Source organism: Caloenas nicobarica, chromosome 2, assembly GCF_036013445.1.
Source record: "Caloenas nicobarica isolate bCalNic1 chromosome 2, bCalNic1.hap1, whole genome shotgun sequence".
Taxonomy (NCBI): domain Eukaryota; kingdom Metazoa; phylum Chordata; class Aves; order Columbiformes; family Columbidae; genus Caloenas; species Caloenas nicobarica.
The window spans coordinates 50024071-50042548 of NC_088246.1; the positions used below are offsets into that span (position 1 = coordinate 50024071).

General features: G+C 41.4%; 1 protein-coding gene across 1 annotated transcript in view; it reads left to right on the forward strand.

Annotated features, from left to right (window-relative positions):
- Nucleotides 1-8897: 8897 nt before the first annotated feature.
- NPSR1 (neuropeptide S receptor 1) overlaps nucleotides 8898-18478 on the forward strand; it is a 61617-nt gene continuing 52036 nt past the window's right edge. The window contains exon 1 of the mRNA XM_065629515.1: nucleotides 8898-9161. Within this exon, the coding sequence (XP_065485587.1) occupies nucleotides 9015-9161 (147 nt within the window). The 5' untranslated portion in view covers nucleotides 8898-9014. The remainder of the gene's footprint in view (nucleotides 9162-18478) is intronic.

Here is an 18478-nt window from a genome sequence, read left to right on the forward strand (position 1 = left end):
AGCTGAAGAGAGTTGAGCCAATTTATTTCCATCAAGATCTGGCACCACCCGTCTATAGCTTACTGCAAATAAAACAGTCAACCCAGCCTAGCTGCCAAATGCTGCCTAGGTGAAATGTGATCAACTGGGTAATAATACCCATTCTGAAAACAACAAACTATTTCACATTTCTCTGAGCATTTGTATCATAATACTCACACTTACCATGGTGAACAAAGAATCATTAACGTAAGACACTTGCTGCGTGTTCAATCACTAGAGGATGTGAAATACATCAAGTATATGCAAAACTTTATGTTGGTTGCTAAATTTTGTATTTTTTCTTTAGACAGCATTGTTTCTTTGAATTGCCATTTCTGCTTCCAAGTCAGCATGTGGAGCAGTCCTGTTTTACTCCTCTTTCTTCATTGGATCAGAACCATAATCAAATAATTTTGTTCGTTCAGAAACTGAAATGATAGCAGTCCATTTCCCCATTTTTTAATGAAAATATGTTTCATAATGTGTTCAGGAACATTAATGTACTGCCTTTGATATTCTAAACAATTCCAGGTAATATCCAGAGAAGTATGCCAGAAAAATGTATTACCAAAAGACTGACATTTTGGAAATGAAATTTTGAATCACAGAGGACTAAGTAATTTACTGGAATTTACATTCCAGTCTTGGAAGAACTGGCCTGCAGAAGACTTTTTTTCTGTGTTATTTGTCTAACACTAGAACAACAACAACAACAAAAGTTATTATATCGTTTACCAGATCTAGATTGCTCTTCTGGCTGATATGTGTTATTAATCACACTGCTCATGGAAATATGCAGTGACGCATACCAGCATGAACAAAGGAATTAAAGCTTTATCCATATGAGCTCTCTGATGAAGCCGAGACAGTTTCTTTGTGAGTATTTCTTCACTTATCTCTGGTCCCTCTCCCTTTCCCCTGCTCTGCAATCTAGTGAGTTCAAAGTAAGTGCTGCACAGAGCTGGTGGGGTTTGAATAACTCATCCATCTTCCTGCCTGAAAATATACATCATCCTCCTCTAGGGAAATGACCTGGGATGCAACTGCTTATTATGGCTGATATTATCTTCTGACTCCCCACATACCAGTTCTCACCTGGGACAGATTTCACCTGCTAACAGGATTTTTTCTGACTGCTTTTGGAGGGGAGAGCGGTGGGTGAAGTGTGTCTTTTTCTGGAGATCCTCAAAAACTGAGTTTCAATAATTGAGGAAGTTCCACTGTCCAAACTGTTCTTCAAGTGCCTGTTAGTGGTAACAGTGCAGTACATTTATTTTACTCTACCTTAGGCTTTATTAAAGGGAAACTGGATGTAATTTGTTCCCCTTTCAACAGTGGGGTTTTTTTCTTTAATTTCTCTATGTGTGTGTGTGTGTGTGTGTTCCTGTGCAGACAGTCAGACTCACAACTGCTACTGCAAAGGGTTTTTCCTTTAGCTCTGTATAATTTCTTCAGCCTTTTTATAAGTGGAATTAAGCCTAAGAGCAGTTCAAATTCAACTGGCTGCTTCTATATTTAATAAATAATAACCCTGCCATGAAATTGTAATTGGCAATAAAAAGTCCTGCAATTCATCTAATGGCTTTCCACCTCCATTGTAAATCTGTACTTCCACTCTGCTGCTCATCGCCACAAGACAGAGTGTATTCATTACTTCAGATACAACTTCTTCCATAGAAAGGAGAACTGGGATACAGGCATTTTAAATTCTTTCTTCCTGGACTTTCTTTTATTGTCCTACGTCCCCATGTGCATGGTTCCTCCATTTTTTTTCTTCTTTTTGCCCTACATCATGGTTTGCGCTGGTCTTTTCCCAAGCTTTAGTGTTGACGGATTAGAGTAAATTCTCTAGCTCACACTCTTGTCTCTCTCTAGCATCTGTAGTACTATTTGATCGGAGACTAATGCTGGTGTTATAGTCTTAAAGCAAGTTCTAATGTATTAATTGTTGCTTTTTGCCATGTTTTGAACTTTAAACTTTTCCTTGAACTATACTTTTTTAAATCTCCTGCCCAACAGAAATTCATAGCTAAAGTTCAGTTTGCTCTGAAAAGAACATCTCACTTACTGCATGGGTTTGCCAACCCCTGCATTGCAAAGGGGGCTTAGCACAATTTTAACTCACTGTTGACTTCATCTGTTCAGATTCAATACTCGAAGACCATGGCACTGCAAGGGCGCACCATTCTTTGAACAGAGGACTAGGTCCCTGTTTGTAGAGGGTCTCTCAAAAATCAGAGTAGAACACTCAGGTGGATACTCCAAGTTCTCTGTGTGCCCGCAGAGTTGGGGATAACTACGCAGACAGCAGAGTCCAGGTGGATGAAGAGTGACAGGTAGAAGGGTGTGAGTTTGTGTCACACCTTCTCTTTAGAAAGTTCTTGCCTATGGGAAGGGAGGTCACTTGGCCAAGGTGACCTCAGAATGGGAATTTGCAGAGGAGCAAGGAACTTAAAATATTCCCTGAACTCCAAGATTGTACTTTATCTGTTGGATTATTCTTCATCCCCTGCAGAGGAAGACAGAAGTTTATCAGTTCCAGGCATCCTCTGCACTTTAGCAGGGGAGCAACTCCTAAATCAGTGCAGGCTTGAATGGAAATAAAGGATACAACACCTTTTGTGCAATCACCAGAGGTAGCAGACAGGCTGGGTAAGGAGTGGGAGGAGAGAAGCATTTCTCTCCCAAAGCAAATATGATGTGATATCCATATTCCGTAATCAGTCTAAGATGGATTAAGAATAGAATAGAATAGAATAGAATAGAATAGAATAGAATAGAATAGAATAGAATAGAATAGAATAGAATAGAATAATGCTTTACAGCTGGAAGGGACCTACAGTGATCATTTAGTACAACTGCCTGTTAAATTGGTTTTATTTCAACTAAAGGGAAGGAAAATGCTTTTAAGCAACAATATGAAAACTGTATTGAAAATAATTCCTATTTATATGTGTTCAAGGCAACATGAGTCAGTGATGGCCGTTTAAAACACTGCAAGAAGTTGGCTTCTGGAAACCTTGAACTCAATTTTCCTCCACTGGACTTCCTGTACAGCACGAAACACAGCTTTGGCTCTGTTGAGTCTCTGGCTCATAACTCAGAAGACTTTAAATGCACAACTGGCTGATGCCAGTTTTAGACAAAATGGGAACTTGTACCTGTGCCTGCACAGTCTCTCTGCCCACCTCTCAATGTGCATTACTGCTCACTGTAGTTAACCGGGACCTCAAGCAGAGAGAGGACATCCATATGGCTGGTGTTTTGTTCTCGGTGGTCGCGCTGTTGATGAACATATGGTGTGCCGTGCGATGCGGTCAGGCAGGCTGGCTGTGCGTCGGGAGGGCGAACTGGGAGCCAGCCAAGGATCACCTGCAGTCACCTTTCCCACTTGGCAGCGCAGCTTTATTTCTGAGCCACTTTCCCTTTCCAGCTGCAGCAGGCATGGCAGCACTTTGAGAAGGGCAGACGGTGCCTTGGCAACTGGAAGCGGAAGATTTTGAAGGAAAAAATCTTTTGATCTGAGTTGTGAATTTATTCTACTGACCTACCGGCATCCCTACGCATAGCTACTTGCCAGGACCGGATGGATGCCATACATATTGGCTACCCGCTCAGCTCCAAGTGACTGTGTTGACTGCCTCAATATTTTATAGGAATGCACATTTATCAGGCATCTGTTTCAGTTCATGGGGCTTGGCTCTTTTTTCACTAAAGCTACTTGTGATTCCAGTCACTGAACAAGAAGCAATCCTGCTCTACAGCAGACTGAGTGAATGGAGAAACAAGCCCTTGCAAAATATATGATTTTCTTGATGGTTATATTGAGGGGAACACAGCAAAGTGATTTGACATTTCAGGGTGTCTTGACAGTTCCACTAACCTGATATTCATATTTAATGGCATTCTTCTACATGTTTTCTTCAGCTGTTTGCTCTTTTCAAAGATAATTCTTTAAGGATTGCTTATTCTTCTGCAAAAGTTTCTTAGCAAAACACATAAGTGACTGTGTATTCTTTTTGTGAAATGGACTAATCTTAATTAAGACTACAAACAGTAATGAAAACATGAAAAGATCTCTTTTTAAAATTTGTTTAAGTTATCTACAGAAGAGAAACAACATGCTTATATTTTATCATTCTTATTATAAAAATGCTCTATGATTGCTATGTCTCCAATTCTTTACTATGAGTGAAATTCAGACTTTTGCAACAGATCTGATCCAAAACTTAAATCAATAGGAAGAATCCACTTGCTGGCATTCTGGTGGTCTGATTCAAAGCTAGATAGACACTGACAGGTCGGAGACCAGGCTGGAGCCCAGCAGAGAGCAGTCATCTCATTCTGCGAAGGTTTTTAATATTTCAAAATTGAATTTTTTCAGATTCTAGACGAAAATCAAACATAAATTTCTCTGTAGAAGGGAAAGGCTCTTCAGCTCCAGCTGCCAGCCCCCAGCTCCAGAACTCAGAAATTTGGGGAACCAGTGAATGCAGTGGGTGGTTGGCCCCATGACCTGAGGTGACCCATGTGGTGCAGCTGGGACAGAGCTGAGATTCACACACTCGCAAAGAGCAGCTTGGGAATGGCTGGGATTGGCAGTGTTAGCATGCTGCTGCCAGGCATTACAGATCCTGAAATAAAATGCTTGGGAGTGAGACTGAAACCAGCTTCCAAAATCTTGCTGTGTTCCCCAAATCTTCAAATCCTAAATTACAGCCATTTCACTGAGAAAGGTAGAGAACTGGAGTGAGAGGCTTCTGTCAAGAAAACCTAGTGACTGTATATTTAGCTCAAAAAAGACTGTTGCTATTTTAAGTCTTTAGAGATTTAGAAACTTGATGTCGTCCAGAAATACAGGCATCCCTTCTCAGCCACAGCCCAGGCTGCGGGGACACTTGCAGCCTTCATCAGTCCCAGCTCTGAGGTCAGCACTTCAGCCTGTTCGGGTATCTCCTGCCCACGATGAACAGCAGGAGGCACAGCACCAACAGAAAACAACATGCATGCTCAGCAGCTTGTAAACTAAAGCAAAATGAACTTATACCAGACAACAGGAATTGTGTCGCTAAGGTGTTATTTCTGCTCCTCTCCTGTGCAGCAGGGATGTGGGGATGCAGATCTCCAGAGTCGGCAGCTGAGTCCCTCTGTGCTGCCCCAGATGTTTGGCTGCTGGAGAGAGGGGCTGTGCACTGGGAAAAGCAGTCAAACCTTCCTCTTCCCAGGCCTGTATATACAGATTTGGATAAGCCTGGGGTTTTTTTATAGGTAAGTAATTAACTCGCCATTCTTTTAGAGGCAAGAAACACATCATTCTGTTTCTTCCTGCAATCTGATAGCATTATTTCTTCTTTGCATTTAATATGATTATGTCTGGCTACTCCACGGTACAGGAAACTCCAAATAGCAAAAATCCAAATATTTTTTTCGGTTTACTCGAACAGTGCCTAAATGCAGCAAAGAGAAACCTACTATAAATTCTCTGTAACAAGTAATGTAGACTTGAGCAGATGTTGTTTTCTGTCCATTTCAGATATGCCTAATTTTTTTAGTAATTGAACACATCGGAACAGTTAGATTGCTTGACCTTTCACAAATTATCAATGTCATGCACAACAAATATTGCCGCACAGCCGTTAATATCAAGGAAGACAGAATAGTGAAATGCATAGCATAGGAGGAGCAACACATTCCTGCACAGTCCCCCCTCCGACTGCTGCTGGGTTTTATACAGCAATGTCCATTGTGGCTGTGACAGCACCCCTGCCTGGCGCAGAGTGTCCACACTGTGGGGCACAAATGACCTGCTGTGCAGGAGAGACCAGAGTCTCTGCATGAGGAATTTCTGGCTTCAATAATCAAAACCACTATTTTGTAACTGGTCTTTAAAAGCTTTGACTCATTGTGTTTCCTTTTTAATTTTTTTTTTTTTTTTTCCCCCCCAGAAGCATCTGCCTTCATCTTATCGTGTCCACCTCTGGATTTCACTTTCTGCAGTTGTGCAAGGTTTCCTTCTCTTGCCAGGAAGGGAAATCTTGCCACTGGGGGAAATACAAGATATATGTTACTGCTGTCCCTCCCTGTGTCTGCACAGGGAGACTATCAGTGTTGTTAGATGCTGCAACTGCAGAGTAGTATTCTCTTCAGCTTTCACTAAAACCATTTACGCTCTTTAGTTTTCTGGTCCTCTGTTTCAAGGCTATATTTAAGAAAACTAAACTTGTGTATCTTTTGAGACCAAGATAGTAAGAATTGTCAGTGAAATGGCCTCTGAGACAAGTCCTCCCTATTCTTCTTCCAATTAATCCATTCTCTTTGAAGATTGTTTTCAAAATTGCTTATTCTTTCCTGTAGTATAATACCGAAGTGTGACTTCTTAAAAAGCCATTCAAAAAGGTTAAGAAAGAAGTATCACATTTTATTACATATTAAAAAAAAAAGGTCTTAGAATAATAATTTGAGAGCATTTTATATTAAAGCAGAGGGAAGATTCAATTTCTCTGTCTGTAAAACTGTCTAAATCTCTTCAAGCACTGAAAGTTCTCAGAGATCTTTCAACATCTCGCCTGAGGAAAACAGCCGAGTCAGTTGTAGGAATCAATCAGCTATTCCTTCTCCATAGAGGAATTGCTAGGATTTGATCTTGCCTTTCATAGGCTTTTGAGATTCAGTCATTATTTTATTTTGCCATTCATTGCAGAGATATTCAGTTTACTGGGTGGGGAGAGGCGTGGGGGAACAAACCCCAAACACCAAATTTCAAAGAGTTAGTATGACTTCATAGCGATCTAAAAACAAAGTGTTGCATCCCGCAGAATCAGGTTAATTCTAGATGTGGTACCATAGACAACCCATGCCTTCAAATTCTGTGACTAAATGGAAAGAAAACAGCATTTCAGCAAAACGAGCCATCAACAAACCGGGGCAGTGACAGTGACAGTGACTGAGAAATACTCAAACACAGAAAAGCTAATAGTAAATGGAAGATCTGAATTAGCCCTGTGTAGACTGGGAAGTGGTGTAGCGGGGCACAGTATATTCTTTTATAGCACCATAAGCACTCATTATCAAAGCCATAGGAGAAGTCACTCTTGGTTAGTCCTGAGAGCTGTGCACAACCTGGTGTGCGATGTAACTACTGTAAAGCCTCTTAATGCCTGTAATACGCTTGAGCAGAATGGCTCTGTAGGAATGAGAGTGCCAAAAAACCCCCCGACATTCAGTGTAATAACTTTTAACTCTAAAAAAGAAAATTCTGTAAATATAAGAAAGCAAGCTAAGAAGAAGGAAGAAGATTAAAACAAACAAACAAACAAACCCAAAACTATAGGATGCTTTCAAGAAGCTTGGATGCTACCTAATTACTTCATAACAGAGGTTCAGAGTCAACCTGTATGATCAGTCGGAAAAAACTTCAAAAAGATTAACTCCTGTCTTTTGGATAATATATTAATGAACATTTACCCAATGGTTTTCAGCAAAACATAGGAGTTCTAGAACATTTATTTTTATCCAATCACATTCAACCTATGCACCATTTGCTGCTGTTAAATATTGATCATTAGTGCATATGGATCAGTGCTGATCCTTGCTCATCATGACTGGTACTAATTATCTGTATGGCCCTGGACCCATTCCCTCCTCTGAATGACTCTAGCATCTCCTGGAGATGTCTGAATACTACTCAGACACTCAGCAGTTTCTCCAGTTCCTAGAATAGCCTGGTCCAAAGCCCCAGGTCCAGACATGTCTCAGCTTGGGAGAGTTCAGCATCAAAACATTCATAGCTTGTGACTCCTTCCCTTGTGACTACTGGCCCTGGGAGGCGGAGGGCACTGCAGACAACCCCCTCTTGCTGCTCATGTAGGCAGGAGTGAGCACAGTCCCCTCTGGCACGTGGGCACAGATCTTGTGGGAACGTTGTGAAGACAGGACCGGGTTATGCCACGAGCAGGTAAAGGGAATTTGAGTTGATGGGAAATAGCTGTGAACATGCATTGCATTTTGCTTAGGATTGTGTTGGTATCAAGGAGACCATCTCCAAAAAGCTGAACGAGTTCTGGATTTACATGTGGTTTTGCTCTCTGGGCAGGGAAGGTGTGCACGACTCCATCTGCCGACTTGGTGTAAACCCAGAGTAACACTGCTCGAGATGGGGAAAAACATCTGAATCAGCGGAGGGAAAAGTGAGTTCAGTGCCCAGAAAATCGGTGAGTAGAAAGGTAATTGATTACCTCGTTCATAAGAGTCCTTGAGCCTCTAAGCGACACTAGCAATCTCTAGGAGCCACACCTTTCCAGACAGGCTCTCCATATGGTTAGGAAAGCACTGCTTGTACTGGGCACGCAGCAGGTTTGAGCTCTTTGCAAAGGCAAATGCGAAGGCCTGTTTATGATTTTTTTTTTTTTTCTTGGTAAAAACTTCGGAAGTCAGGTAGATATTGACAGGGAAACTGTGATGGCTTAAGCCTAAAAACTTAATAGGTTTTGCTAATACAGGAGAGTGTGTCGGTACTTGTACTTGGATATACCATAATTCTGCAGGTAATCAAAATCAAAGCTGGCTGAGCTAGGGTAAGTAAGCAAAGCTGCTGAGTGGAATAACCAGGCTGCCGAGCTTAATACAGGGGGAGATCCATGCTTTTACAGGTGTGCCTGACCGGCAACTTGGGGTGCAAGACAATCCAGAGTCCACAAGGCACATGGCTGGGTCCATGTGCTGACTTTCTTACTGGCTGCAGCTTCTGCTGCTGGAAAGAGCATGTGGATGGCTGTCGTCAGAGTTGTACCGAAGGAAAGCTCAAAGGGACGATGCCAGCTTGGCTTGCTTTTTTTTTTTTTTCTATCACTCAGCTGCATTGAAGCCCGACACCTCTGGTAGCCAGTGGTGGAGCAGTGAGAAGCTGGTTTTGTTGCTGTGCCTTTACGGGAGAAGCCTGGCTGTGTTAATTCTTACAAAAACAAGCACCTAGACAACTCGAACAAAATCCAGTGATGGAGGTCGGCTCCACAGAAGCCAGCAGCAGCTCCCAGGGAGGCACCGGCTGGCTGGATCTTACCTTTGTCACCTGCACTGAAACAGTGACTTTCACTGAAGTGGTGCCAGAAGAGGAGTGGGGATCCTTTTACTATTCTTTTAAGGTATTCTTTTAAGGCGTGCGTTACTTTTCTCACATGCTTGCAGTATGGGTGCATTTTCAGCACCTCTGCAGGTAGGCAACTAGGATTACTAAACTTTCTTGCCCGGATGTTTGTGGTTTTTTTCCCCTGCAAAGGCAGCAAACAGCATGTATGAGGCATTTACTGAAAAACAGAATAGTTATAAGAACAGGAGTTCAGACTTTCAGGTCTTAGCCTATTGTATCCCCTTCCAAGAGGGGATGGTACTGTTCTTCTATAGAGGTATTGTAATTATACATGCATCTTCAATCAAAAGCTTGTATTAGCTTAATACATCTTTTATGTCTTTTCTTATAACCATCATTTTGACATAAGGGATTTCTTTCCAATTTTCCAGCTGCAACAAACATTGTAGACAAGTGAGAGGGGTTTCTGTTGGTTGGTTTTGTTTGTTTGTTTTTTAATCATGAGAGACAGGTTCTAATTAGTCGGTTTGTTTGTTTGTTTTTAACTTGAACGGGGGATGCAGTGTCTGTTGAAGGCTGCTGTTAAGAATGCTCCAGATGAATCATTCAGTAGTGAATGCTGTTGAGTGATATGGGAAATGTATTCATTCATCTCCTCAAACAAACATCACCCTTGCAATGTCTGAATGTAGGAAAAAGATGAAAGAGATACTGAAATTCATCTTTCCTTCAGATTTCTGTGTCTGTTGTTATTGTTTAATTTCATGCTGCATGCCATGTATTACTGTTGTGGCACATTGTACAAGTTAAGTCATTAAAAAGTCTGACAAGGAGCACCCTGCCATTCCTTCTGGAGCTCAGGACCAAAGAGATCACTCTCAGCTGGAAAGATATAGGCACTTACATCATTTGAAAATATGTTGGGCAAAAGGGCATATGATCAGAGGCAATTTTGATTTCTGTGATATCGTTAGCGCTCTGATACAATATCAGTGGAATCAATGGAATTACAACAGGTTTCCACCCCTGCTAAGGAGAAACTTGATCTGTAGTTCTACTATTAATTAATAAGGGTCTCTTTTAACATGCTGCTGATACATTTTTTTCCTTGATAAGACAGACTTTCTTATCTGAGATTTCGAGGATGAAAATATTTTTCTTCTATTTTTCCTCTCCATGTTAGACTCCTAAAATGCTCGCGAAAAAAAGCAAAATTGGCAAGCAAAATATTTTTAATAACTTTCTCTTTATCTCCTTTCTTCTCTCCACACTTAGGGCTGTAAATCTGAACAATGTCATGAGAGCAGTATTTTATAATGGCAAAAGTGACAATTAATTCCATTATTAGAAAGTCCTCAGGCAGAAAAATGCTCCTTAATAGGGAAGATTGAGTAAATTACAATCATTAGGAAATCATGGATAGTCATGCATGCTCGTCCATTGCAAAAGGAAACTTAATTCTGTTAGCTGAGAGCTTCTCATTAGGCTTACACTCCCCTGTTGGATGTCTAGCTCTGGCACGTATAGCCTGAACTCTGCAAGGAGGTTCACTGATTTCACATCAATTACTAGCTGTTGATAGGCATGGAAATATTTTTACTCCGGAGATAAGTGACAGCTGGTGCTGCTGCAAGAAAGAAGGATAAATCACCTGCTCTGATGACTACGGTGCAGGGGAGACAGGGTTCCCTGACAGCAATTTCAGCTCACGTGTGGAAGGTGCTGCTGCTATCTGCTGACTTGGTTAGCTGTCCTCCACCAGTGCCGCCCACATTGTGGTTGTGTCCTTGCCCCTTCTAGCAAGCTGAGCAGCATCTCTTTCCTCTTCACAAGCCTGTGGTTAAGCAACCAAAGCAATAAAAGTTTCAACTTGGAATAGGCTGAATGGATTAAAAACCAGAGCTCAGTGTTCAAAATGTAGCTACAAATGAGGTTTTGGCCTTTTATTGGTATTTTCAAACACATGGTAGCCCATGGCTGACAGTAAAGGCAGGCTGGACAAACACCCACTGCACAGGTTGACACCAGAGCCTTTGTGCTGGGATGCAGAACTCCAACACAGGGCACACAATATATATCTGCTTGGGATAATCAGGTGTAAACTACTCACCAAAGCAGTTATACGAAAACATGATCTAAGCCAATAAACGGAGACAAGGGAGTGACACTTACCCAGTACCTGGAGCAGGTCCTGTGTTAATTACTTGATTATTTTACCCAATGACAACTATGTAGGGTACCCCACATGCTGCTCAAACTATGGGAGTATTCGCTGGTTTCTTCTTATCTTCCTGTGTTTCAGAAGAACAGCCTGGACCCACCTAAGGTAGTGTCTGTGTTATATTGTGGTGGCAACATGACAAAAGTAAAATAATATGCCTTAGAGCATTTCAGTGCCGAAAAGTTCTGTTACAGGCTGAGCCATGAGTGCTTCCCTTTCAGAAGCATTTGAGTTTCTGCCTATTCCTCTTCAGAGCTTAACAATGAAATCCTGCACCGCTTCGGATTAGAAAGCATTTTGCCTGTTAAATTAGATTGCCTTTTTTTTTTTTTTGGCTGGGAAATGGAGCATCTCATCCACTTGGAGGAATACATGTTTTCCTTCTGGTTGTCTTTACCATAGCTCTTTGGCCAGCTGCTCACCAAGGCTTTGCCCATAAAGTCTGCTTTGGGGCCATAGCCATGCGTGCTAACTAGGCTGGCTCTTGAGGCACAGAGTCACAGCCTTTGTGACAGGACTTGGTGCACCCGCGCAGCATGGAAGATGAGCTGGTGCTTCCCATGGGAAAGGCACTGGCTCATCCCACCTGCCTTCAGGCCTTGCTCCTGTTTTATCACAAATGGTCTCTGAAAACCCAGATCGTATTTCTTCCTGGGTGCCTTTACATGAGGTATCCAGGTTGGTTACTGTCTTAAACCACAAGAAGTCCTGCTGGCTGGGTCAGCACCAAATTCAGAACAGATGTGCAAATCAGTATTAACTACAGTTCCAACCTCCCAGGCCAAAGGAGAGTTTATCATACCCCTTTACAATTTCCCCCATGTGCATTTAATCGATCTCTAAAAGGGCTCTGAATGCCAACTGCCCTCTGCCAAATACAGTAATCTGAAAAGGACAGAGATTATCTGAACACCCGTGGCCTTCTTCTACTTTAGGACCTTTTTCTCTCTATGAATCTGAGAAGGTGCAAACCAGAAACCTGTCTGGAGAGAAGCTGAAATCTCAGAATAGGTTCCCCCTGGTTGTCTGCAGGGTTGGGAGGCTTCATCAGGGCTGGAGAAAGTACCTCCCCATTCCAGGCCCACAACAGCCTCAAAGCTTCCCCAATGGTAGGAGCATGTGCTCAGTGTCAGAGAGGACTGAGTAGGGCTTGCTTCTTTTTCGAGAGGTCTGCTGAGAAATGGGATGCGCTACTTTTGTACAATAAATGTTGGAGTGCTCAAAAGGAGAAAAAGCCCAGCCAATGTTCCTTTTTCAGTGGGACTGGGTTCCCACCACCACCTCCTGCTTCCCGGGAGAGTGGGCTGACTTCCATCATCTAGTTCATTTTCTTATTTTGTTTTCTGACATGTAGAGTTGAGTCCTCACCCGTGCAGCAGGACACAAAGTTTTGTTATTTACACGCAAGGTTGTTTAGGAACCCCAGTCTCTCTCCTGCCATGCGTGAACCCCAGCCATTGGGCCACTTGTTGATGTCCCGCTCCCTCTGGCCCCATGAGCACTGGTCACTGTGCCATGCAGCATTGCCACAGCAGTGACGCTGAAGTGCTAGAGTTCTCAGGAGGAACAATGTGCGTATCAAATCCACCAGAACTGATTTTGCACATATGATCTAAATTCCCAGTTTGTTTCAGGAAGGACTGTTCGACTCTCTGCCTGTGACTGTCCTCTCCCTACACTGTAGCATTCCCTGTACTTGCATGTTTTAGCCCACATAGCTCAGATATTAAATAAGACTATATAGCCATGCCACAGTAAACACGATTCTAAGACCATGTGCTGCTTATCCATAGAGCCTAATGGTCTTTACAAAGGTTAGGGCTTACCATCTCCAGCACAGAGCTGAGGACACCAATGCATGCAGACTAGGTTTGCATATACTTGTTTTGTAGGATGTCCAGGTAGCAAGGACTGGGCTTCAGGTATCCTCAGAGCCTCTTTAAGTCAGAATCTGTTGTCTCTCTCATTTCATCCAAATGCAGGAGTCTCTTTATCACCTGGAAAGCATTTGCCTATGCTATTGCTCATTCTGATTTTTCAAGCAAAGCTTACAGGGCATCCCATCATTGAATACATAATAGAAAAATAATAATGGATGCTGTCAAATTTCTGGAGTAATCTCTGCAAATGCAATCATACATTTCAGAAAAATAAGCATATCAAATAATTCGTAAGTAACTTTGCAATCTTTTCGTGGGGGCAGAAGAGGAGAATTAAGTCCACATAAATAAGGTGTCAGGTACTCCTGAACGCAGCCTCTGCAATATGCCATCGTGACTGTTGCTGTTCCTGAGATGCTGCACTGAGAATGTAATAGCTGAGTAATGTAATAGCTGGATATAAAGTGCAATAGCTGGAGTGTAGAAGGGAATGTAATAGCTGGAGTACGGTGTTCAGTTCTGGGGGAGGCCCAGAGCTGGACATGGGGCAAGTCCAGAGAAGGGACGCTGAGATTATTAGAGGGCTTGAACACCTCTCCTATGAAGACAGGCTGAGAAAGTTGGGATTGTTCAGCCTGGGGAAGAGAAGGCTCCAGAGAGACCTTATTGCAGCCTTCCCTAGGCTTCCCCCTAAAGGGGACCTAGAAGAAAGCTGAAGAGGGACTGTTTACAAGGGCATATGGTGACAGGACAAGAGCTAATGGCTTTAAACTGAGTGAGGGTAGATTTAGATGAGATATAAGGAAGAAATTCTTCAGCATGAGGGTGGTGAGGCACTGGAATAGGCTGCCCAGAGGAGCTGTGGATGCTCCATCCCTGGAAGCTTTCAAGGCCAGGATGGAGGAGGCTTTGGGCAACCTGTTCTAGTGGAGGGTGGAACTAGATGATCTTTAAGGTCCTTCCCAACCCAAACCATTCTATCATCCTATGAACTGCTTGCGAAACAAATCTGCAGTGCTATTGTCCAGGCTGGCTTCATCTAGTAGCTTAAATGCAACAGAGAAGTGATCTGACTGCATGACAGCCTGACTGAGGGTAGCTTTGAGCCAAATGATTTGGACGGTTTTATCCAAGCATCCCTCATATGTTTGCCTCCATGGTCCACACAGCCACAGGGTTTGTGTCTATCTGACTGTCCTGTATAAATATGCCCAGAAAGTATTAATTTCTCCCATTTTTTGAGATGTTTCAATTGTACAGATTAGGCATACTTCATTATTTTATCCCTTTTCATGATTCAGAAATAAACCCAGCATTTCACATTTTCTAATACGGCTATCAAAATCATACAATTATGGATGGACCATTGAGTGACTTAATATTATCTCTTCACGTTGAAAATGTTTTAGGAAAAAATAGATAAGTACACCATGAAAAAACGTCTTTCATGATTACATTAAAATCAGAGATATCTCTTTGCCTTCTTCTGTGGAAGTTTCCTAGGGTGCAATGGGTAAAAAAAGTCCTGCAATAACTGAACAGTACTATCTCCACTATCTATCTTGTACCGAAACACAGTAGAATGGCAAATGTGATCTATCTGCTGGTAAAATTGAATTGTTACAATTTGTTATTGACTGAAAGTCTTCCCCTCTGTCCCAGTCACACCTATGGAGGATTTTGCAGCAAGGTGGAAGGTAGTTTGTTTACCTGTTATTTAAGCCTGGAAAGATCACAGCAATTCACATGCATTAAATGTTGTGCACTGAAAGGCCCCTACCTCACTTGTGATGATGAAGTCAAGAGCTAAGAAACACATTTTTTAAAAACTAGAGATTCAGAAAAAAAGATACAGTTTTGCTGCATTTCAAAAAGAAGTGAAATTAATAACATAATTACCTATTTCCATGAGAAGGTATCCTGATTTAATTAATAGGCTTCCTCAGCTTGTCTGTTTCCCTAAGTCTAAAAGGAAGAAAATATTCTAGATTTTTCCTCTATATGACACATTAACATTCACAGACTTCAAATGCAATACCATATAGACACAAACTCAAACAAAACTGATTCTCAGATTTGGCAGAATAGAAAACATAAGCTCGGGTCCCTTCCATCTATGCTCTTCTTCCAACCATAAGGACTCATGAAGAAGTGACTCTTGCCAGCATCTCTGACGTGTTGTGAAGACCTCATGAAGCAATGCATCCCAGGATCACCAGAATGACCTGTAGCCATGTGCGGGGAGGATAACATGGCCAGTCTGTGAGAAACCATCTCAGTAAAGCAGTCACTGCGCAGAAGTAGACAAGAAAGCTATCAGTCATGACCACTGATGTTGAACTTGGTCCAACTGAAGATGTCCCTGATCACGGTAGGGGGATTGGACTAGTGACCCTTGAAAGACCCTTCCAAACCAAACTAGTCTATGATTCTATGAAACAGGAAAGCAACAGTCCCAGAACCAAACCTGGGGCTGCACTAGCATTTATGCAGTTTGAATCAGGCTCATTTCCAGGCCACTCTACCAAAACCAAATAACCCTTGGAGGGCTTGTTGCCTGCCCAAATATGTTCCTCTCAAATTCAATCATAGTGAAAGTACATTCAAACATAAAATAAAAAACTTAGCTTTGAACTTTCTCTTTTCTCAGTCTTTCTTATCTCCACATGAGTTTTCCCAGAGCTCTTCAGTGCCATTCAAATTGCTTTCCTCAAATTTTCAGAAACATCTTTTGTGAACTCTGTATAGAAACATCTCAGTTTTGCCTTGCTAGATAGAGAAGGTTCTCTCAAAACACGCTTCTATTACAAGGATGACCAGCACAATTTCTGCTGCTTGTAACAAATAGGGCATAAGATTTGAGGGATCTTCTCAGTTGTTAGTGTGTTTCTTTCTTACTGAGACAAGACCCAACAGCGTATTAATCAAGAGTGATCCAGCCATTTTTGCAGCTTTTCTTGAGCATTAAGAGGTGACTTGAATTAATCAGCTGAACTTTCACATTCAGGTGACTACCATTTACTGTATAAAGATTACTGTTAGCCTAAGAATTCCGACCACTATCCCTCTTTTCATAAGATATTTGGTGCCCTTTACTCTGTTCCCTCTTGACAGTCAGAACTGCTTTCTACAACTAAAGTATGTGTAATGTACCTACAGCTTATATTCAAGCAGATTTCTGTTAGTTGTGTCTTTTGGTTTGGTTTGGTTTGGTTTTTTTTTTCAAAACCCAACTTGTGTTGGAAGTTTCAACACAAGCAGAAACATGGATGTTTCCAGTTGGCACTTTAACCAAGTTTGTTCTTTGTTTATGTATTAAAGAAAATTTATTTCGTAGCTGGTAAAAATAACAATAGCCATGATCCCTTCCGTGGCATCACACTTTACTTCTGACAGCTCAGTGTTTAAGTTGGACACACCCTGGCAGAAATTCATCATCTCAGGCCTCCATGTAATCATAAGACAAATGCCATCTTATACTTTTAAAGGCCCTTTTCCTAAAACTAATGTTTGTGGCATTTCCATGCCACTAGCATTTACAACTGTACTCTTTACTTGCAGGGTGAATTTTAATTTACATAAAGATTCCCACAAATATCTGAGTTGTTCATTTTTCTGTGATACAATAAATAATATATAACTTGTGCAAAGCACTCATCAGATTATGTCTGTGTAAGTGTATTTTAGTTTTAAGCACATTCCTCAGGCATACTTGTGTGTACGTAGTAATTCAGGTACGGGAGGACTTCTGGAGGTCACCTGTGCCAACCATTCAAAAGCAAATTCAAGCTATGCCAGATGTTCAGTGCAGTGTCCACTCAAGTTTTTAATATCTTCAAGAATGGAAATCTTGCAGCCTCTGTTGGCTCCCATCCCAGTGTTTGACCACCCTCACTTTTTTTTTTTTCCTAATACCTAATCAAAACGCCCTGGGTTACAACTCTTACTTGTGGCCTCTTGTCCTTTTATTGCGCACTTTTGAGAAGAACCTGGCTCAATCTTCTCTGCATCCTCCCATTAGATAATTTTAGGCAGCAGTTAGACCCCACAAGGCTCCTCTAGGGTTTCTGCTGTGGAGAAATATGGCAGTATGAGACAGAAAGTTTTCTATTTATTTTTGTTTTATTTATTTAAAAAAAACCTTTGTGAATTATGTCAGAGGTTGTGACAGTACCTTTAAGATTCCTCAGTTAAATTGTGCTGATGAGTTTCTGTCTTTGATTTCTTTCAGTGTTGCAGTCTTAAGCGCAATTTGCCTTTGAGGTAAACTGACTATAAATGTCTGACTGGAATCAGTCAAGCTGCGTGGCACCTGTCTGCCTTGGGAAACTAATCTTCCTGTTGTGTTTTTTGTTTTGTTTGGTTTGTTTTTTTGTTATTGTTGTTCCATCCTAAATGGGCACTGTTAAAATAGCAAATCTGTCCTGAACATTTTCAGTATTGAAATTTCAAGACTCCAGGTCTTCTCAGATCTTCTACAACAGGGTCAAAAAAAAGCAAAATCTAGACTCCTTCATTTTCTGACATGGCCTGCAATTAAAGTGATTATTTTAGATGATGAGAAAAGATTTTTCTTCTTTTTTTTTCCTTTAAGAAAGTGCAATGCAATCTACTAGCATTGAACCTGATCATGAGCATGACAGTTCACCAATTTAGCAAGGAGACCTCTGTGTTCTCTTTATGTCTCTCACCAATCTCCCTCACAGCATTCTCATGTAATGTAGTCAGCAATGCCCATTGCAAAAGCAGCCCTTGCCAAAAGCTTCTACACAGGGGTTTGGGAGATGTTATTGTTTTTCTTTTTATCCAAAATGCCTCTGATGTCAGTGCAGCATATTACTAAACAATGTTTTTGTAAATCACCTTGCTGAAGGTTGTTGCAAAAAGAGGATTTCTGCTTGATAAACAAAGAAGACATGAAATGAAACACCTCTATGTCTAAGCAACCTTAAGGTGACGAATAAGCCAGAATTATAGAAAAATGCAGCTGGGCTGAAGTTCAGGGATCAGTCAGCTGTCCCTCTAATCTAATAGCTAGATGGAGATTTCACTAAGTCAATCTCTAGATTTTTCAAAGTAATTTTTTTTTAAATTATCAACCTGAATTTCGTGCTGCAGGTTTGGTTCACTGATTTTTTTGCCAATTTGCAGCAGATCTGAAGAAGAGATTATTTCTTTCCTTTTTTACATCATCCTATTATTGTCTTCAAGGCTCTGTTCATATTGGCTTGTGGAGTGCCTTTTGTTAGACTAAGCAACATAATTCATTCT